Genomic DNA, 22,992 nt, shown 5'->3' with positions numbered 1-22,992 from the left:
TCCCTTGCCTTCCCGTCCGCCACTCTTACAGACCTCTCTTCCACCAGAATTTAAGGTCGCTACATTTAACAGCGTGGCTGTTGAGGCTGTCGTTCTGAGTGTATGCGGTTTGTTGGATAGGGTTATTCTAATCATGCTCAAGTCTGGGAAGGCTTCCTGGGCTCACATTTATTATTGTTCCTGGAAAATATACATTAGTTGATGTGAGGATCACAATCTCCCTCCCTTGCGATTTTCTATCTCTATAGAGTTCTTTCCTTCCTCTAGGGTGGTTGAAAGTGGGATTGGCCTTTATCTCCCTTAAGGGGCAGGACGGCTCTTTCTATCCAGTTCAGCGACCCGTTGGCCTCCAAGTCCAATGTCAATACCTTTCTACAGGGGATTGCTTAGGCTGCTACACCTTATCATCCTCCGATTTCTTCATGGGATCTCAACGGTTTTGTAGGTTCTGCTATCTGCTTCTTTTGAGCTTTTGCGAGAGGTTTCACTTCGCCTTCTCTCATGGAAGGTGGTTTTCTTGGTAGAGGTGACTTCAATCCGGGGGTCTCTGAACTCGCAGCTTTGTCAAGTCGCTTTCCATTCCTGATTTTTCATCAGGATAAGGCAGTGCTCCGTATGGTGCCCTCCTTTTTGCCTAAGTTTGCCTCGGCCTTTCACCTGAATGAAATCATCGTTCTGCCGTAGTTTTGCCTGTCTCCCAGTCATTCAGTGGAGCGTTTTCTCCACCATCTAAATCTTGTCTGCACCTTGTGGACTTACATTTCTGTAAGTGCTTCCCTCCGGAGGTCAGATTCCTTGTTTATCCTCCCGTAGAGTACCAGGAAGATGTTGGTGGCCACTATCGCTCGATGTATTCAGATGGCTGTTTGCGAGGCTTACCTGTTTCAGTGTAAGGCACTAACTTTTCATATCACGGCCCACTCTACTAAAACGGTTGGTGCTTCCTGGGCAATCAAGCTACTGTTCTTCAGGTCTTCAGTGCGTTTAACCGGTTCAGGCTATTTTGAGCCTTCAGGACCAGACACCGTTTAGCCATTTTTAGCACGCGTTCGTTAGAAACGGCTATAACTTTTTTTTATTTTTTGGGCTAGCGACGTAATTTTTGCGTTTTTTCTGTAGACCATGCAGGTTTCTTTTTTTTTTTTCATCATTCGTATACACATCCTTTTTGCCATTTTAGAATTTTTAAGCTTAAAGTTTGAAAATAATAGTACAAAAATAATCTTTTTACATTTGACCTATTTTTTTCTGGTAGTAACCTAGTTTTACCCTAAAATAGACCTTTTATTTGTGATTGTCCTTGTTTACTATACATTTTGATCTGTTACACTACTACTTTAGGGTAATTGGGTCCGGGCTAGCGTTACGACAATGATTGGCGGGAGGGGTTTGGGGTGGGTATTTTATGTGTATTTATTATAAAAAAAAATTTGCACTTTATTTTTATTTTATTTTTTTATTACTATGGTCTGTCCCTCAAAGGTCAGAAAAGACCTTTGGGGGACTTTTTTTTTTTTTTCTTTTTACACCATGTTTTTCCACTGTAACTGGACTGCACAGCAACCCCACTTACAGGGGAAATCGTCCCTCTCATAGTGACGATTGTCACGAATAGGGCTGTGCTGGGTCTAGTAAGACACAGCAGCAGCCTGCAACTAACGGCACCCGGTGATCATGGGACCAGTCACATGATCACCGGGACCAATAGCTGACTATTTATATACACTGCGCTTATCGAGCTCTGTGCATAAGAGATCAGAGAAGATAGAAGCAGCGAAAGCTATCTTCTCAGGGTCCCTGGCAGTCACTGACTGCCGGAGACCCGACATTCAGCTGCCCGATCACTCGGGCAGCAAGCTAAAACCTGTGCCATAAATAGTCTATGGCGAGGGTTTTATGGACCCCGACCGCCGGCTGTAAATACACAGCCAGTGGTCGGGAACCAGTTAAATGGTTTTTCTTGCACACTTTTGTCAAGTTCTTTCAGACGCACACCTTTGCTTCTGCAGACGCTTTCTTTGAACGCAAGGTCTTGCAGTCACCCCTGGATTAGGTGACCATGCCCTTTCTTTCTGTTCCCTAGGGTCTGCTTTAAAATGTCCCATGGTCTGTTCCTACAATGTAACGAATGAGCAAATAGGATTTTTTGGGTTCTCATGATAAAATCCTTTTCTTCTCCAGTTCATTGGGGGACAGAGCTATTTGTTTTTAAGGTTTTCATGGTTGTCAGTTGGAGGGATTCTCAGCTATAGTTTTGACTTACCTTTACTTAACTTGTAATTGCTTCTACTGCTTACAGACCGACTGAATTAGCTCAGTGTCTGTAGGTGGGGTATATCCTGTAATTTAGCATTTTTAGTGTCAAGCCTCATAGTGGCAACAGCATATACCCACGGTCTGTGTACCCCCAATGAACTGGACAAGAGAAGGTTTTTACTGTGAGTACTTGCTTTTTTCCCCATAATTTAGTCTTTTATTATAGAGAAAAAAATATAAAAAATTAAACATATTTAGTTTTCCCGTGTCCGTAACGACCTGAACTATAAAACTATCTTATGAATGAAGGAAAAGAGTTGGATCCAGCGCTGTTTAGAAGTTAAAAATAAACTAATTCCAAGTTTTCATTGTCCAATGTTAAAACAGGATCGAAGGAAAGTTATAATGGTGTCCTGGAATGCAGAGAGTATATGAATGAGGTAGGTAGCCTACGCGTTTCGAACGCTTGCTGCGTTCTTATTCATGGCCTTTGAATAAGAACGCAGCAAGCGTTTGAAACGCGTAGGCTACCTACCTCATTCATATACTCTCTGCATTCCAGGACACCATTATAACTTTCCTTCGATCCTGTTTTAACATTGGACAATTAAAACTTGGAATTAGTTTCTTCTTAACATCTAAACAGCGCTGGATCCAACTCTTTTCCTTCATTCATATTCAGCCAGTCGTGTGCCGACACGAGGACCCGTGCGCAGGGACTACAAAACACAAGTCCACTTAAAAGGTGAGCTGGAGGCATCCTCTTTGTTTCTATAAAACTATCTTGTTATCTATCCCGCTCAGTAAACACCGTTAAAAAAACAATGCCAGAATTGCTGTTTTTTTTTTTTGTGGCATTAAAACAGATCAAAAACTTGCATGTACTCTAAAATGGTATCAATAAAACTACAGCCCGTCCCGCAAAAAAACAAGCACACACATCGCTTTCTCAATGGAAAATTGTAAAAGTTGTGGCTCTCAGAATATGACGAAATAAAAAAAAAATATATATATTTTTTTTTTTAAAGTGATTTTATTGTGCAAACGCACATATACGGCGCTGTCGGGAAGTGGTTCCCGTAAACTGCAGTACAGTTATGGCGCAGAAGCTGAGCCCGTACCATCACTGCCAGGGGTCAGCTTTATGTTACAGCTGACATCCTGCTGTAATGACCAGGACCGGAGCTAGTCTCCTATCCGGCTGATTAACCCCTCAGATGATGCGTTCAATAGAGATCGCAGTATCCAAGGATTTTTTAGCCAACCGGCACCCCAGCTTTGTGATCGCTGGGCATCCGCTGGTTGGTATGGCAAACGGAGGCCTAACAATGGCCTCCATGTCTGCCTTGTACGGAATCCTATGAGGACCTGCCACTTGATGTCAGTGTATGACTGACAGCTCTAATACACTGCACTACGTAGGTAGTGCAGTGCATTAGAATAGCGATCAGTGTTGCATGCCTTCAAGTGGGACAATAAAAAAAAGTTCAAAAAAACAAAATTGCCTTTTTGTTTCCCCATAAGTCTTTTATTATTGGAATAAAATAAAAAAATAAAAATATATATATATATATATATATATATATATATACATACATACATACATAATTGGTATCGCTACGTCTGTAACGACCCAAACTTTAAAACAATTACATCATTTATCCCAGATATGAAAAACAACGCCAGAATTGCTGTTATTTGTCACATCTCCACCCCAAAAAATTTATCTGCTTGTAAGACAGGCAGTTTTACCACACAAAATTGTTGCTAATTAACATCCCTCATATGTCCACTTTAGATTTACATTGTTTTTTGAACATCCTTTTTGTTTTTCTAGGACGTTACAAGGCTTAGAACTTTAGCAGCAATTTCTCACATTTTCATTAAAATTTCAAAAGGCGATTTTTACAGGGGCCAGTTCAGTTGTGAAGCGGCTTTTAGGGCCTTATATACCCCCAATAAGTCACACCATTTTAAAAACGTCATCCCTCAAAGCATTCAAAACAGCATTTAGAAAGTTTCTTAACCCTTTAGATGTTTCACAGGAATTAAACCGAAGTAGAGGTGATATTTACTAATTAAATTTGCAGAAATTCATTTTTAATCCATTTTTTTTTTTAACACAAAGTTTTACGAGAGAAATGCAACTCAATATCTAGTGCCCAGATTCTGCAGTTTTTAAAAATATCCCACATGTGGTTCTAGTGTGCCAATGGACTGAAACACAGACCTCAGAAGCAAAGGAGCACCTAGTGGATTTTGTGGCCTCCTTTTTATTAGAAAATATTTTAGGCTCCATGTCAGGTTTCAAGGGCTCTTGCGGTGCCAAAACAGTGGAAATCCCCCAAAAGTGACCCAAGTTGGGAAACTAGACCCCTTAAGGAAATTATCTAGGGGTATAGTGAGCATTTTGACCACACAAGTTTTTTGCAGAAATTATTGGAAGTAGGCCGTGAAAATGAAAATCTACATTCTTTCTAAGAAAATGCAGGTTTAGCTCATTTTTTTCTAATTTCCACAAGGACTACAGGAGAAAATGCACCGCAACATTTGTAAAGCAATTTCTCCCGAGTAAAACAATACCCCACATGTGGTCATAAACCGCTGTTTAGACACACGGCAGGGCTTAGAAGGGAAAGAGTGCCATTTGACTTTTGGAGCTCAAATTTAGCAGGAATGGTTTGCTGAGGCCATGTCACATTTGCAAAGCCCCTGAGGGACCAAAGCAGTCAAAACACCAAATTTACTCCATTTAGGAAACTACACACCATGAAAAATCAGTCATGGGGTGTAGTGAGCATTTTGACCCCACAGGTGTTCCATAGATTTTATTAGAATTGGGCAGTGAAGATAAAAACAATCCTTTTTTTTCAATAAGACGTAGCTTTAGGCCAAAATTTTTCATTTTCTCAACAAATAAAGGAAAAAAATGAACCCCAACATTTGTAAAGCAATTTCTCCCGAGTACGGCAATACCCCATATGTGGTCATAAACTGCTGTTTGGGCACACAGTAGGGCTCAGAATGGGAGGAGCAGTAGAAACCCCCCAAAAGTTACCCCATTTTGGAAACACCACTCAAGGTATTCACCTAGGGGCGTAGTGAGCATGTTAACCCCTCAGGTGTTTTTCAGAAATTAGTGTGCATGGAAAAGCAGTGAAAATTTTAATTTTTCCATAGATATGCTAATATGTGGTGCCCAGCTTGTGCCACCATAACAAGACCGCTCTCTAATTTTTATGCTGTGTTTCACGGTTTTAGAAACACCCTGATCTTTTGCCTGGACATTCGCCCAGGCTCAGGAGTGAAAGAATACCATGTAAAATTGAGGCCTAATTTGGCGACTTACAAAGTATTGGTTCACAATTGCAGAGGCTCTGATGTGAAATAATAAAAGAAACCGCTGAGAAGTGACCCCATTCTGGAAACTGCACCCCTCAAGGAATTTATTAAGGGGTGTAGTGAGCATTTTCACCCCACCGGTGAAATTCTATAAATGATTTGCGCTGCGGAAGGTGAAAAGTAAAAGTTAAAATGTTTCCCTAGATATGCCATTTCAGTGGCAAATATGTCATGCCCAGCTTGTACCACTGGGGAGACACACCCCAAAAATTGTTAAAAGGGTTCTCCGGGGTATGGCGATGCCATATATGTGGAAGTAAACGGAGGTTTGGGCACACTGTAGGGTTCAGAAGGGAGGGAGTGCCGTTTGGCTTTTGGAGCGTGGATTTTGCTTGGTAGTTGTTCTGTTTGAGTGTTGCTGGTATTTCAGTTTATGATGTGGGGGTACATGTGAGCTGCGCAGAGTACATCAGGGGCATAGTCAGGTGGTATAACAATGGGGTAAAAAAAACAATAAAATAATTCATAGATGTATGTTACACGGTGAAGCAATCCTTTCTGCACAGGCCGGTGTCACACTGATAAATGGTGTCGTTTCTTATCCCTCTTTTGGTCCACGCTCCGCACCTTTACAGTTTAGGGAATTTTGCTGGGAAGTGTTGTCCTGGTATAATACGGGCACCCTCGCTTCCATCAGATATGTTTGAGTCCTCCCCTTCCTGGTACCCTAATTTTAGGGCCTTGATAAATCGCCTCTTGAAACAGAAGAAATGTTCCACTCGGGCCTGCACAACTGCATTTTTTTTATTTCATGACTTATTGGAGCCTTAACTTATTTTATTTTTTCATAGACGTAGTGGCATGAGAGCTGTTTTATTGCGGGACGAGCTGTAGTTCTTCTTGGTACCATTTTTGGGTACATCCGACTTTTTGATCACTTTTTATCCTTTTTTTTGGGAGGTAAGGTGACCAAAAAACAGCAATTCTGGCATAGTTTTTTTTGCAATACAGCGATCACCATGTGTTATAAATTACATGTTAACTTTATTCTGCGGGTCAGTACGATTCTGGCGATACCTAATTTATAGCACTTTTTTATGTTTTACAACTTTTTTCACAATAAAATTACTTTTGTAAAAAGAATGTATTTTTTCTGTCTCCATAGCTTTTTTTTTTTTGTCGACGGAGCTGTATGAGGGCTTTTTTTTTTTTGCGAAAAGAGTTATAGTTTTTATAGGTACCGTTTTTGGATACGTGCGACTTTTTGACCAAAAAAACAGCAATTATGGCAGTATTTTTAAGTTTTTGTTTTTTTTTACGCCGTTCACAGCGCGGGATAAATAACATAATTTTTTTTATAGTTCAGGTCGTTACGTCGCAGCGATACTAAATATGTGTGGCTTTATTATTTTTTTCAATAAGAAATGACTTGATAAGGGAAAAAGGGCGATAGTGTTTTATTTTACTATCTGAAACATTTATTGTATTTTTTACAACTTTTCTTTTTACACTTTTCTTTAGTCCCACTAGGGGACTTGAAGCACCAACTGTTTGTTTGATGTTCTATGTAGTGCAATGTATTAGAACTGTCAGATGTTCACTGACAGCAAGCCGATTAGGCTCCGCCTCCGGTCGGGGGCCTAATCGGCTTCCGTAATGGCAGACAGGAGGCCATTGTTAGGCCTCCTGTTGCCATAGCAGTGGCAAGGCTGCCGATTTGCTACAACCCATTTAGATGCAGCGGTCGCTCTCGATCGCTGCATCTAAGGGGTTAATGGCAGGAATCCGAGCTAGCTCCGGTTCCTGCCGTTACAGCAGACACCCACTGCTGAAAACGCCGGCTCAGCTTCTGAGCCAGAAGCTGAGCCGGAACCATTTTGCCGATGGTACCGGAAGCCTTTTAGGCACGGAGGCGGGGCATTGGAGGGTTCCATTGCTGGCAGACCGGGAGGCCAGTATTAGGCCTCCGGTTGCCATTGAAGCCACCTGCAACCCAGCGATCACGTTGCTGGGGTGCCGGAGGCTAAAAACCTATCACATGCTGTGATCTCTATTGAACGCAGCATCTGAGGGGTTAATTGTCCGGATCGGAGGCTAGCTCCGATCCTGGCCGTTACATCAGGGTGCTAACATAGCTCCTGAGCTAGCTCCATCACCATCACGTACAGTTACATGGGAATGCACTAACACACTAGTGCCCATGACGTAACTGCACGTGATTTTGCGGGATGGGGTTAATGAGAGTATAATTTCAGTATTTACCTATGCCACTAATGTCTGTTAAGTAATCAAAAAAGGGGAGGATAATGTAATACTATAAAAGAATTTGGGGAAGCGTGAGATTTGGGCGGAGAAATGGCAAATGAAGCTTAAATATAAGGTTATGCACTTGGGCAGAGGACACAAATTTTCCAATTATGCATTAAATGGTAAAACACTGAATAAAACAACTACTGAATAAGATTTGAGGATATTGATGAGCAGTACATTTACCTTTAGCAACCAGTGCCAGGCAGCTGCTGCCAAGGCAAATTAAATCATGGGATGCATCAAAAGAGGCATAGATGCTCATGACAAGAACATAGTTTTGCCTCTATACAAATCACCAGTCAGACCACACATAAATTATTGTGTACAATTTTGGGCACCTGTGTATAAGAAGAACATGGCTGAACTGGAACATGTGCAATGAAGGGCGACCAATATTATTAAGGGAATGGGCAGATTGCATTACCAAGAAAGGTTTATCAAGCTTCGGGCTATTCAGTTTAGAAAAAAAGATGGCTATGGCGGAATCTAATTACAATGTACAGATTTATAATTGGAGTGTACAGAGATCTTTCTAATGATCTATTAACACCTAGGTCTGTAACAAGGACTAGGGGGCAACCTCTATGTCTAGAGGAAAAAAGTTTCACTACCATCAAAGACGTTCTTTACTGTGACAGCAGTGAGACTATGGAACTCTCTGCCACAGGATGTTGTGATGGTTGATCCTTTGAACAAGTTCAAGAAGGGCCTTCATGCCTTTCTTGAAAAATATAATGTTCTGAGTACTATATTCTGGAGATGGGATGTTGATCCAGGGATTTATTCTGATTGCCATATTTGCAGTGACAGAGGAATTTTTCACCTAATGAGGCAATTGGCATCCAACTCATGGTGGTTTTGCCTTCCTCTGGATTAACACGGTAGGATTATAGGTTGGACTTGATGGACCTTTGTCTTTTTTCAACCTTATAAACTATATAACTAAAATGGCATATCAGTGGAACAATGCAATTTTCACTTTGCACTTTCCGCTGCACATTAATTTCTGGTAAGAAATAAAAAACCTGTTCGATGAAATTCCTCACTACACCTCTTGATATTAATGCCTTTAGGGATGTAGTTTCCAAAATGGGGTCTTTTCTCAGGGGTTTCCACTATATTCTGGTACCTTAGAGAGCTCTGCAAATGCGACATGGCACCCAAAAACCGTTTCAGCAAAATGTGCATGCCAAATAGTTATGCCTCTCTTCTGAGTCTTGCCGTGTTTCTAAACAGCGGTTTAAAAATGTCTCTATCTCCTGTGAAAATGAAAAAGTTCTACATTTTAGTGGTAAATTTTTTATTGTTTTTCATTTTCACCATCTAATTCGAATAAATTATGCAAAAAAACTGAAGTCTAAATGCTCACTATACTCCTAGATAGATTCCTTGAGGAGTGTGGTTTCCAAAATGGGGTCACTCAGGGGCTTTGCAAAGGCAACATGGCACCCAAAAAAACATTCCTGCAAAATTTGAGCTTCAAAAGCCAAATGGCACTACTTCCATTCTGAGCCCTGCCATGTGTCCAAACAGCAGTTTATGACCACATATGGGATATTGCTGTACTCTGGAGAAATTGCTTTACAAATGTTCCTCTCCTTTATAACTTGTGTAAGGGCCAAAATTCTACATTTTAATGGAAAGAATTTAGATTTTCATTTTCACAGCCCAAATAAAATACTGCAAAAAACCTGTGGTGTCAAAGTGATCACTATACACTTAAAGGAATTCCTTTAGGAGTGGTTTATCCACAATGGGGTCTTTTTGGGGGTGTTTCTTATGTTTTGATATCACAAGATCTCTTCAAACCTGACAGGGTTCCAGAAATATTTTCTCACAATAAAAGGAGGCCCCAAAATTTACAAAGTGCGCCTTCATTTCTGAGGCCTGTGTTTCAATCAAGTAGCACACTAGAGCCACATATAATACATTGCTAAAAAAAAATCTGGGCAATTTATATTGAGTTGTGTTATTCTGTTAACACCTGCTGTGCTACAGAAAAAATATCGATTATAAAATTGAGTTTCTGCAAAACCAAAAATTAATTTGAAAATTTCACCTCCACTTTGCTTTAAAACCTGTGAAACGCATAAAGGGTTAAGAAACTTTCTAAATGCGGTTTAGAATATTTTGATGGGTTCCGTTTTTCAAATGGGGTGATGAATGGAGGCTTTCTGTTTTAAAGGCTTCTCAAAGCCACTTGATAATTGACTCTGTCCCTAAAAAAATGGTATTAGAAGTTTTCTTGAAAATTTGAGAAATTGCTCCTAAAGCTATAGGCTTTTTCAAATTTCTCTATATTTTGTTGTTTTTCACAAATAATCACTGAATGTATCAAACCAAATTTGACCACTTTCATAAAGTACAATGTGTCACGAGAAAACAGTCTCAGAATCGCTTGGATAAGTAAAAGCACTACAAAAATATAACCAGAAAATGAGACATGTCATATTTGAAAAACGGGGCCGTGTTCACAAGACCAAAACTGGCTGTGTCTTTTAACCCCTTCCCGACATTTGACGTATCCATACGTTTAACTAATAGCGACCGCAGCATTTAAATCGTTAGAGGGGGTGAACCCCTCTAACAGCGCATCGCGCCCCCCGCAATGCAATCGTAGGGGGGCAATAGTTGCTATGGCTGCCTGGGGGCCTAATGAAGACCCCCAGGTCCACCATCTTTGTGCACCTATTAAGCCCTGCCACCGGGCTTAATAGATGCCTGTCAGAATCACGATATACTGCAATACATTAGTATTGCAGTATATCGTGCAAGCGATCTAAAGATCGCTGGTTGAAGTCCCCTAGGGGGACTAATAAAAAAAAGTAAAAATGAGTTAAATAAGGTTTTCGGGTTTTTTTATGTAAAAAAAAATAAAAATGTAAGTTAAAAAATCCCCCCTTTTCCCCCTAGAACGTAGTAAAACAAGAAGAAAATAAACATAATTGGTATCGCCGCGTCCATAAAAGTCGGAACTATTACAATATATCATTATTAAACCCGCACGGTGAATGCCGTAAAAAAAAAAATCTCTATTTACAGAATCCCTATTTTTTGGTCAACTCATCTCCTTCAAATATTGAAATAAAAAGTGATCAAAGCGTTGCATGTACACCAAAATGGTATTATTAAAAACTACAGCTTATCCCTCAAAAAATAAGCCCTCATACCACTTAATCGACGGAATTTGGTGACACAAAATACATTTTCTTTTTTACACATAGGTTTTTACTTGTATAAGTAGTAAAATATAGAAAACACAATATATATTTGGTATCGCCGTAATCGTATTGACCCACAGATTAAAGTTAACATGTTGTTTTAATTGCACAGTGAATTCCGTAAAAACTATGGAGGAATCACAGTTTTTTTCCCCACAAATAATTTTTGTTCCCATTTCCTAGTACATTTTATGGCACAATAAATGGTGCTATGAAAAACTACAACTCGTCCTGCAAAAATCAAGCCCTCATAGGACTATATCGATGGAAAAATAAAGACGTTATGGCTTTTGGAAGGTGGGGAGGAAAAAACGAAAATGAAAATCTGAAAAAGGGCTGCGGCGGGAAGGGGTTAAGGGAGTAGCTCTAGATCGCAGACTGTAAACAGTATAAACGAAATAGCTCGATATACTTTTCTCCAAGTAGGACCCTTCATAATGTTCTGTGTTCTTCATACTACCCTACCGAGCACTTTTATTGCCAACATACTAACTGCAATTGCAGTCTGTTTCTTGGGACATAGACATCTGATGGTTGTCCTGCAAGATATCCAATTTACTGTCTTGTGAACATCTGTTAAATTGACCTGTGACAGTGTTGATTTATTTTATTTTTTTCTCCAGGAACATGTTATCCTTACATGGGAAGATCGGAGCCCTGAATTTCACAACTGTCTCATCAAGTTATACTGTGAGAAGGTGCAGACTCTCATGCAAGCTATAGGTAATTGGTTTATTAATGGAGTGGTTGAATATAATCTTTATGCTATAAGTGCCGTCCCATCATATGATGGACACTAGAGGCGCCCGACAGAAACCAATAATTTTAATGGCTTTCATCTGTATTCTGCCATGGTTTCTGTCATTTTCATGAACAAACTAGCGCTATTTTGCCATGGAGTTTTTAGCAAAATCTGCGAAGGAGGCTAGTAACAGATGTGAACAAACACAGACATGCTCAGTACATTTTGTTTGATTTATATTTTAGAGGGAAATTACATTGAGGTGTAATTTTATTTTTGTAAAAAACAAATATATTTCTGAGGACTGATACAGGAATAACTGATGGTGAATGTGGTGTTGTTGCCTATAGGCACACTTGTTAATAATGGTTGATTTTCTAAATGAATATATATCGAAAAATAAATAAAAATCTGCATTTTAGCAGAGGCTTGTGTACAATTGCTTTATATTGTGGTAAAAACCTTTTATGGTGTGGATAGGCTGGTGAATAGGTATACTGCATTACTCTCAAATAGTTGTATTTAACTCTGCCTTTATTGCTTTTCTTACTTTATGTAGGCAATGAAGAGGTAGTGAGTGGTCCTGTTTCTGCAGGTTCAGAAAAGGGGGAGCTGGGAAAATTCCGCTCCAATTTGCAAAATTTCCTGCACATTTCAAACTGTTATCAGCCAGATTGTCTGATCAGTGATTTTCCGTTTGATGGTGAGTACATCCAAGTGGCTTAAGGTATGTTCACACGTGGTTTAGCCCCATTGTAATTCAATAGAGCTAATACGTAGCAGAAACCACAGCAATAATGAACATGCAGTGGATTTAAAAATCTGCATTGCGTTCATTGTTCTGCGCTGATATTTTCTTGAGCATGTAAATGGGGTATAAAATACCTCATTCACATGCGTTGTCAGCAGGATGCAAGTAGATTCTGTCAGAATTTAGGCATGGAATCCATGACAAAATTTTGACCGTGTGAACGTAGCTTTCTTTGTATCCAATCTAAAGAATCCAAGTATAATTAGTTTTCTTTAGTAAGTTCTCTTATTTACAATATAATCTATCTCCGTTAATGGTTTTTGTATTGTTGTTTTTATATTTGAATATTTTTTTCTGTAGGACTCCTGGAGGAGCGCGCACTTCTGTTGGGCCGGATGGGCAAGCACGAGCAGGCTTTATTCATTTATGTGCACATTCTGAAAGACACTAGCATGGCAGAACAGTGAGTACACAAGTGATTTGTTTAAAATATTCATCTCTCAATAAATTTGGTGTATTTTATTCCAGCTTGTTTCTTATTAAGGATGGCTTCTAAAATGACACAATCGCACCAACTCTCTGATATACTGGACACAGGGCCATATTTAGCGTTGATGCTGCCCTAGGCACTTAGTGCTGACACCCTCTATAACTCCTGAAGTTATGGAAACAGCGTAGCTTGCTAATATTACGGTTCCAGCGCTGGACCCAGGAAAGGTAAGTTTAATAATTGCTTTGCTGTTTTAGGAGTTACTAATTTATTTATTTTTTACAGGTTCAGTTGTTGGACTATTGTACTTCGATGACAGTGTTTTTTTTTTTTATACTCAATAAAATGGTTTGAGGGTTGCGGGGTTTTTTTTTTTTTTTATTTAAATAAAAAACTTTTTCTTCATTTCTGTGTTTATTTTATTTTATTACTATTGCCTTAGTAATGGCCGCTGTCTGATTGACATCGCCCATTACTAAGTGGTGCTTAGTGTTAGCCTCTGAAAAGCCTAACTCTAACTCCCCATGATTACCTCGGTACCCACCGCCACCAGGGGTCCCGAGAAAAGCAGACTACGATCTAGTACTTGACCATCTGTAGTGATGGTTGGGTACTGGGGTGGCCGTAGGCTGGTAGTATTAGGCTGGGAAAACCTCAAAACATTGGCCCTTCCCATCCGGGTAATGCTAACTTGCTGCTGCTTTGTTTCATCTGGCTGGTTATGAATAACAGGGGCACCCTGTACTTTCTTTCCAATAATTTTTTTTTTTTTTAAACTATGTGGGGTTCCCCCCCATTTTTCATAACCAGCCAGATACAACATAGCAGCAGGAGGCTAGCATTACCAGAGTGGGAAAGGCAACAGTTTTTGGGCTTTCCCAGCCAAATACTACGAGTCTGCGGCTGTTCCAGTGCCCGGCCATCACTACAGATGGTCAGGTACTGGATCATACCCGGCTCTTCCCAGTACCCCTGGTGGCAGTGGGTACAAGGGTAATGGTGGTTAGTGTTAGCCTTTCCACTAACACTAACCTGGTCAATCAGACAGCGGCCACTACTAAGGCAGTAATAATAAAGTTTAAAAAAAACCTCACATAGAAAAAGTATTTTATTGGAATAAAAAAAAAACACACAACCCTCATTAACCATGTTATTAAGAATAAAAGAAACACTGTCATCGAAGTGGTCTCCGAATCCGAAGTAGTTTAACAACCGAATCTGTAAAAAAACACAAACTAACACAAAAAAAACCATTAGTAACACATAAAAAAAAACAAAGCAGTTGTTATACTTACCTGTCAAGGGTCCAGCGCTGGATCTGCAATGTCCTCTGTGACAGTTAACTAAGCAGTGATTGGTTAGTTTACATTACATTCTCCCAGGTTACCTCAGATTATTGACCTACTTTTAAAAGTAGGACAATTAGCTGAGGTAACCGGGCACCTCAAGATTTAAACTAACCAATGACCGCTTAGAGCTGTCATTGCTTAGTTTACTGTTGCTTGTAAGGGGAGCAGAATCACCTGAGATGCGGCGGAATTTTGGCACATCTCCGGTGTGTGCGCCACTAAAAAAAAAACCTAGTGCGGGGACTACTTCAGATACAAAGGATTCCCTGCTCTAGGAGTTATTAGTGGTCATTCACCTACTTTCAAAAGTAGGTGAATGATCACCAGGTTAGGTGATTCTTATCACGTTATTGCCCTATGTTTATCGTGTAGGTCGGGATATCTCCCGACGTACACTATAAATGTCTTCATAGGTCTAGGGAAAGCTCCTGACGTTACTGGGCAGAGTGCTACCGCATGCTCTGTTTGTGTACTCCAGTGCTAGGAAACTCCTTACATCACTGTCCATATATCACAGAAAAGTATTGAAGCTGTCTGGATGCTCTGACTAATGCCACAACTCCTACTTTTGGGAACCAATGTGATCTTTTACCATGTCTGTTTGACATGTCAAAACTCCAATATTTTCCTTTTCATTACTCTATTAGAAGTTGCCAGTAACCAGGGAGTATTCTTTATATCTGGTGGAGATGCCCTAGAGTTCGGAGGTATTTTGGGCCTATATAGTAGTCCTGACCCTCATTGGTCAAATCTTCATTAAAAACCTCTGGAATACTCTTCTTAACAAAAATATAATTCCTAATATACCCCACCATTCTCGTGTTTTCATTTGTTGTGTCTTCTTGGCTGTCAAACAAACGATTACAAGGTCATGGAAGAAATCATCTCTTGACTTTTGCTAAAGTTAAAGGGGTTTTCAAAGTTCTGACAACTGATGACCTATCCACCAGTTAGGTCATCAGGATATGATCGCTGGTGTCTGACGCCCGGGTCCCGCACCGATCTGCCACTCTGGCTGCCTACTGGCACCGGACGATATTGCCGGAAGCAGATGGTTCCGGTCAAAGAATAGCGGCCAAGCTGCAGTACTGCAACCCTGCTCCTATTCAAGTGAATAGGAGCAGAGCTGCAGTTCTGCCGAATGGCAGCTATGCAGTGGTCGGAGACATCTGCTTCCGGCTCCAACTACTGCATACCGTTCAAAACATCCGGAGCCGGAGAGGCTGTTCGGTCCGAGTGTCGGACCCTGCACCGATCATATACTGTCGACCTATCCGGTGGATAGGTCATCAGTTGTCCGAACGTGGATAACCCCTTCAAGAGATGGATTTCCTGGTACATGACTAATGAGAAATTGAAGGCCACACTCTTGGATAAGGTAGAGAAGTTTCAATCTGTATAGCCCCTTTTGGACAGATTCTGTCAGCAATACCCCATTTGCCTGTCCTGCTCTTTCCCCTTGTTCCAGAGTGGAGCTGTCATTTTTACTAGTTGTCGGTGTGGACTTGGTGCTAGTATTTCCCTCCTCCTCTTTCTCCTCTTCTTTCTCTTCTCGCCTTTCGTCTTGAACAAAGTACTCTGTGGAGCCTACGTACTACCTGGTCCATAAGTGACCACAGTTTCCATTGACTAGTTGACCATTTATGTCTAGCTTCCCGATTTTATATTTAGTGCCTTTATCCTATGAGCTGCTCAGTAGTACCCCTATCTTCCCCACACCAACCCCCTAAGTTGCTTATAGTTAAGCAATGGCTTAAAAAGCTTCTATTGCTATATTATATATCACTAACCAGCATCAGTCGTTTGCGCCGACTTCTCCTTCGTTACCTATCAAGCTATCTCTCTGCATTGTTACAATGATTTCCCTATTAATAAGATACAGGTTTCTATATTCACTTATTTGTGTCCTATCTGTTCTCTGATGTTTCCTTCAATACCTTGCACAGCCGCTACGAAAGTAACAAAAATTTGTAGGGTGTAAAGCAGCACACGTCGTCCCATATCGGACAAACCACATCCAATCATCTACATTCCTTTCACCAATGTTCAGACAACAGCACACATCTCCAATAGTATCCAATAAGCCTTTATTGGATGCTATGAAAATAATGGCGTGTGCGAGTAAGAACAACCTGAAAACTGAGGTAAATAATGAAGAGGCGGCGCTCGAGTGGCCCCTTTAATCATCTGATCGCCGGGTGTCGGACCCCCACCAATATATTATTCATGGCCTATCCTAAGGATATGCCATCAATTTTGAAATCTTGTATAACCCCTTTAAGCATTATTTTTATATTTCCAAAAGTACACGTAAAAATTGTGAAGCATAAAAAAATTGTTTCAAAACTGCAGCATGTTCTGTGTTTTATTTTTGTAATTATTGCCATGGTAACACAAACCTCAATAATAACAAACGTTAAATTAAAATTTAAACACATGACAACAAGTCTCTTTTGGGGAAATTAGGACGCGATGTCTATTAAGGGTTAGAATTATAACAAGAATAAATACTTAAAACATAGCCATAAGTTTATTGAAACCACAATTAATTAATTAGCATCAAAACACCCAGCATTAGATACGAGACTAAACCCCACAAGTATAAACATGTAGAAATTATCGAGGCACTCACCGGACTTGCAACACGGTTACTTTATTCAGAAAGATCTCGGTCAGGATGTGGAATTGCCTACGGCCATTTCACGTGCGTACACGCTTACTCAAGGCCCTCAAACCCCACAAGCCATGGATCAAAGATACGTGCCCCCACTCAAAGAAAACAAAACATCACAGCCATTTCGCAATCCTATTCTGCATCCCAAGGATAAAAATGTGAATTCCTACCTCTGATAAATTAAAGGATATGGACACTTTTTTGCTGTGTTCACATCACCGTCTGTGTTCCGTCGAGGGGTTCCGTCGGAGGTTTCCGTCGGGTTAACACTCAGCGGAAAGCAAATGGAAAACTAAGCTTCTGTTTCCCTCACCCTTACTATCAATGGTGACAGAAACCCAGCTAATGGTTTCCGTCTGTCACGATTGTGACAGGGTTCTGTCGTTTTGACAGAATCAATAGCGTAGTCGACCACGCTATTGGTCCCGTCAAGAACAACGGAACCCTGTCACAACGTTGACAAACGTAAACCATTAGCTAGATTTCCGTCACCATTGAGTTCAATGGTGAGGGAAACGGAAGCTTAGGTTTCCATTTGTTTTCCGCTGATGGGTTAAGCCGACGGAACCCCACAACGGAACACAGACGATCACTTTTATTTTTTATAAAACAATGTATTATAGTGTTTATTGTACCTTTTGTAATTGTTTTTTATTCAAAAAATGTTTTACTTTCTGAGATACAGCTGCTATGTATCCTGGATCCTACAAAGAAGAGGATTCTTGCACTGAAGCCGAATCTGTCAGGTCAGTGGGACTGACTGCTTCGGTGACAGCGGGTCCTGTGCGTCTCTGAAAGGCAGGATCCACCTGATATCAATCACGTCTAAGTTATGAACTTAAATGTGATTGATAAAAGCTGGGGAAAAAAAGTGCTCAAAGGTGTCCATATATTTTAACTCCATCCGGGCTCTAAAGGCTGAAGGTAAAACCTTTTAAATATATGTCTACATGAAAAACCACCTTAAGAAGGAAGGAATTTTCCATAGCTCAATCTTTTTCTTATTTTATTCATAAATGAACATACGTTGCCTGACCACATAAGACTAGGAACCAACGCAGAAAAAAGAACAGAATTTGGAAATATACATTTTAACAATGCAAAATCCCTCCTTATCTCCCATAATAACTCTAATTTGCTGATTTTTCCAATTATTAAAACGTTAGCACTTGGCCAAGACAAATTCATTTTCTTGACTTCAGCCATAAGGATATGTTCACACGGCCTATTTTCGGCCATTTTTCAAGCCGTAAACACCCAGAAAACCGCCGAAAAATCGAAAGCAGAACGCCTCCAAACATCTGCCCATTGATTTTAATGGGAAAAACGACGTTCTTTTCCGACGGGCCGTTTTTTTACGTGGCCGTTTTAATAAACGGGCGCGTAAAAAAAATGGCCGTGAAAGAGAAGTGCAGGTCACTTCTTGGGACGTTTTTGGAGCAGTTTTTCATAGACTCTATTGAAAACAGCTCCAAAAACAGCCGTGAAAAACGTGAGTGGTTTAAAAAAGGTCTGAAAATCAGGACCTGTTTTCCCTTAAAAACAGCTCCGTATTTTCAGATATTTTTGGTTAAGCGTGTGAACATACCCTAACGCTCTTACATTGCATGCCTCTTATACTCAAAAAATATTAAAAACATTTGGATTAAATGACGAGTTTTCTGAAAATCTTTGCTCGGCTTCTCTGTTCTGAGCCCAAAAAAAATAAGACTGGCCCACTATCCAGATCACAAGCTTCTTACCTAAAGAAAATAATATTTAATACATAGTGTAGCGTCCATGGCCGCTGGCCGTCGAGTTTATTCACCTCCCGACGCCCGTAGCCATGGATCAGTGAACGCTGGCTCGCATCTCCTTCCTAGGAGACGCCAGCGCTGACTTCCACCCCAGTCCGCTGTGACCCGTAGGGAGCACGCGCACGCTCGTGCCCGGTCTTAAAAGGCCAGCGCGCGCACGTGTGAACAATCATCATCATCATCATCAACTACACACGATTTCCTGGACTATAAGAAAGGTCCTGCCCTTCTGATCCTTGCCTGAGCATTGTTGGTGTATCCCAAGTCTGTTTTGCAAATGGTCCCTTAGTGTCTTCCTGTTCCAATTGTTACCCGTGCCCTGTTACCCATATCCTGTATCCCATGCTGTGTTCTCGTTTCTGAGCCTCTAAGTGTTGGAGTCGTGCCCTACTGCACGACTCCAACACGACTGCTGTCGTTTGCCACGTCCAGTGTCTTCTGCCACGTCCAGTGTCTTCTGCCACGTCCTGTGTCTTCTGCCACTTCTAGTACTGTCCGCCACGTCTGGCGCAACTTGCTTCACCTACCTCCATCCATGCAGAAGCCACAGCCAATGTCTGGACTAGTTCAGGTACCCGTGTGTTACGAACTGCTATAGACTTTGTGTATAGACTGTGACTAGGCCAGATGTCTCTCCGCTATGTTGGAGCGGCGTAGTGGATCCACATACCCTGTGATCTTGACACATAGTCAACAATTCAGGCTTAATATACAGTCTGAATCTGTTAGTTTCCCATTTCCCTACTCGTTTTATTACTGCTTCATCTAACCCTAGTCTGGCTGCCTCCGTTGCAGCGCTAATCCTAAAAGAATGAGATTATATTCTATGGTTTCACCAATTTCAATAACACTAAACATTATTATAATATTAAAGAGGCTCTGTCACCACATTATAAGTGCCCTATATTGTACATAATGTGATCGGCGCTGTAATGTAGATTACAGCTGTGTTTTTTATTTAGAAAAACGATCATTTTTGACGGAGTTAAAACCTATATTAGCTTTATGCTAATGAGTTTCTCAATGGACAACTGGGCGTGTTTTACTATATGGCTAAGTGGGCGTTGTAGAGAGAAACGTATGACGCTGACCAATCAGCATCATACACTTCTCTTCATTAATTTATGCAGCACATAGCGATATAGCTATATCGCTATGTGCAGCCATATAAACACACTATAACGTTACTGCAGTGTCCTGACAATGAATATATATTACCAGCAGCCAGGACGTGATGTGTATTCAGAATCCTGACCACTTCTGTAGCATGTGTGAGACTACAGCCCGGCACAGCGAGATCTCACTGTAAATTACAGTTTACAGTGTAATCTCGTGAGACTACGCCTGCTAGGCTGTAAATCACAGAGAAGTGCCAGGATTCTGAATACACATCACGTTCTGGCTGGAGCTAATGTCTATTCATTGTCAGGACACTGCAGTAACGTTATAGTGTGTTTATGTGGCTGCACATAGCTATATTGCTATGTGCTGTATAAATGAATGGAGAGAAGTGTATGATCCTGATTGGTCAGCGTCATACACTTCTCTCCACAACGCCCACTTGGCCATATAGTAAAACACGCCCAGTTGTCTATTGAGAAACTCATTAGCATAAAGCTAATATAGGTCATAAAAAAGACTGCTGTAATCTACTTTACAGCGCCGATCACATCATGTGCAATATAGGCCACTTATAATGTGGTGACAGAGCCTCTTTAAATAAAATTGGAACTTCGTTAGTGGCGACAAATTTTTATGCAATAAAAATCCTCCATCCACTTTAGGCTTCACCTTCGGCCACATTCAAGACGGGGCAAATATCTAAAACATCAGTCATTTTATCTAATCTAACAACCTCGCCCAGACAGGTCCGTCTTTGACTTCCTCAAGAAAATACACACAGCTGAACTTTCTAACCTGACATCTTTAACGGCTAACCCAGAACTAACTTTTTTATTTATTGCTACTAACCCACCTATTCTTAATGCTACAAAAAAGGCAACCAAACTGTTCTAAAAAAACATACTTAAAAATTATCAAGATGAACGTGAATAACCCATAATTTACCCAACAATTCAATTGAAATAGTTCTCCTATTATCCAAATAGAAAAATTCTTACCATATCCTTTTATCACCTGCTGCTTAACTTCAAACAAATTAATTAACAGTTGCACTCCCACTAATTTCAATTAAATACCTGGTAATATTTTAGCAATAGATAAAACCGTGACTAAACTTACATCATTCTGTAGATAATCAACATTTAATTTAGAACAAAAGAAAACCCAATGCCTACATGTGAGTAATCAGCCAATGTTCCACAAGCCAAAGAATTTTTAATATTGGATGTTATTAGTCCCAAATTAAGTCCCATAACTGAGCTTAACAAGAAGTCCCATTTTGCTCCGCCCCTGATGCCAGCTGCCGAAATCACTCCCACTGATAATGAGAGAGAGAATCTGCTAAATCATTCCTGTTCCCTTCCAGATATTTTAAAAGTCAAATCTCAGGTGGGCATGGCTATCGCGGCAACGAGAGCGCTCGCACAGAACCTGTCCTTCGCTCTCTACAGTTCCATCTGCCGACATCTGCCTGCCAGGTGAGCCACAGACTCCAGCCCTTGTCCAACCCCTTGACTGAGACAAACAGTGAGAGTGGCATATTTTACAGTTTGGGTACATCACTGCACTGCGGCCTACTCGCGCCACTACAGGCATACATTTCTGGCTGGGTGGCCCGCTCCAGCCACCATCCCTGCTTACAGCGGCCATCGGACATCTATTCAAGGCAGTGGATCCTCTCCCATGGTGACTTCGCCTCCTGATCTGTGCCCCAGACCAGCTCCTGATGGCCACTGTTTCTGACTAGGCCTATGCCATATTGCTGACCCACAGCCTCAATTTGAAATGAACCTGCTGCCCTCTGCATTCCCAGCTGCCATTTCACTCCACCTGGAGCTCGTGGCCTTGCCTGGATTATTCTTCGCCTCTCTGGCTATTTCCTAGATCTCACACCACCACAGCCCAGATGCTGTACCAGGACCATCTGTGGGCCGCATTATTTGTCTCATAATGTCTCCTCTATTCAAGTGGCTTGTGGGCTTCAGGTAGGCCCTGACATATTTCCTGTTTATTACCTATAATTGTGCCCCTGTAACCAGCTCCCTACATATCCCCAAAGCACAGCATCTGCCATTATATATCCCAATTTCCATTGGGACATATATTTTATTCTGAGCCATAGTGACTTTCACCATGTGAGTCTTCCTGAATGCCCACCCTCCATGCCTGCCTAAGGGGACTCTACGGACGGGCATTACTGTAAGTGCCTACCTTAATCGGATACAACCTTCAAAGTTTCAAAATTGCTTCTGACGATTTGCTTTGAATACTCTTACTTCTGGATCTGCCTGCTCTCATACAATGATGGGCATCTGATTGCCGTTCTCGAATAAATTATCAGTGTTCCTCGTATCATGGGCATTTTGACACTCCAACATGAATACATTTGTAAAATGAAGTTAGAAAAATGCACCTAGAACTCCTAAATTGAAGAATCAAAAATCCAAGTTTGATCAATATCTTCACAAGAAGGGGACGATTCCTTCTCCGATCCGTTCCAAAATAGCAATAGCTAATCTGCATGACCAAGACATGCGTGATTACTCTGATGAGGACAGCTCATGTTCCACCTTGGATATTGTGGGCTCCTCCAATACAATCTCCTTCCTGATAAAAACTCTCAGCAAAGCTCTTTCTCCAATTCTGAGAGAACTAGCTGACAAAAGCGGACACTAAACATATGGGGCATATGTTGAAGCCCTAGAGACTGCTCAAGCTGCTCATATCGAACACAATTCTGTGCTGCAAACTAACCTCACGGCTCAGCTCTCTCACTTAAATACGGCCTATGTAATGTTGAAAGACAAAGATTCCTGCCAGCATCTCCCTCCTTCGAGACGCCAGCTCGCGCGGGCGTTCTGTTCTAGACTTTGTGCTAGGGTGCGTGCGGGCCCTTGTCCCCGGCCTTAAAGGGTTAGCGTGCGCGTATATTAAAAGTT

The 22,992-nt window shown here is 41.0% G+C and overlaps 1 protein-coding gene across 4 annotated transcripts in view; it reads left to right on the top strand.

The window, feature by feature from the left end:
* Window positions 1–22,992, top strand: part of VPS39 (VPS39 subunit of HOPS complex) — a 449,085-nt gene that overhangs the window by 280,159 nt on the left and 145,934 nt on the right. For all 4 annotated transcript variants that reach the window (XM_075844598.1, XM_075844597.1, XM_075844599.1 and 1 more), the window contains 3 exons: window positions 11,753–11,852; window positions 12,431–12,574; window positions 12,983–13,085. In XM_075844598.1, the coding sequence (XP_075700713.1) occupies window positions 11,753–11,852; window positions 12,431–12,574; window positions 12,983–13,085 (347 nt within the window). The remainder of the gene's footprint in view (window positions 1–11,752; window positions 11,853–12,430; window positions 12,575–12,982; window positions 13,086–22,992) is intronic.

Source organism: Rhinoderma darwinii, chromosome 12 (assembly GCF_050947455.1).
Source record: "Rhinoderma darwinii isolate aRhiDar2 chromosome 12, aRhiDar2.hap1, whole genome shotgun sequence".
Taxonomy (NCBI): Eukaryota; Metazoa; Chordata; class Amphibia; order Anura; family Rhinodermatidae; genus Rhinoderma; species Rhinoderma darwinii.
Note: the sequence above shows the minus strand (reverse complement) of the source record. Positions and strands in the feature narration are given on the sequence as shown.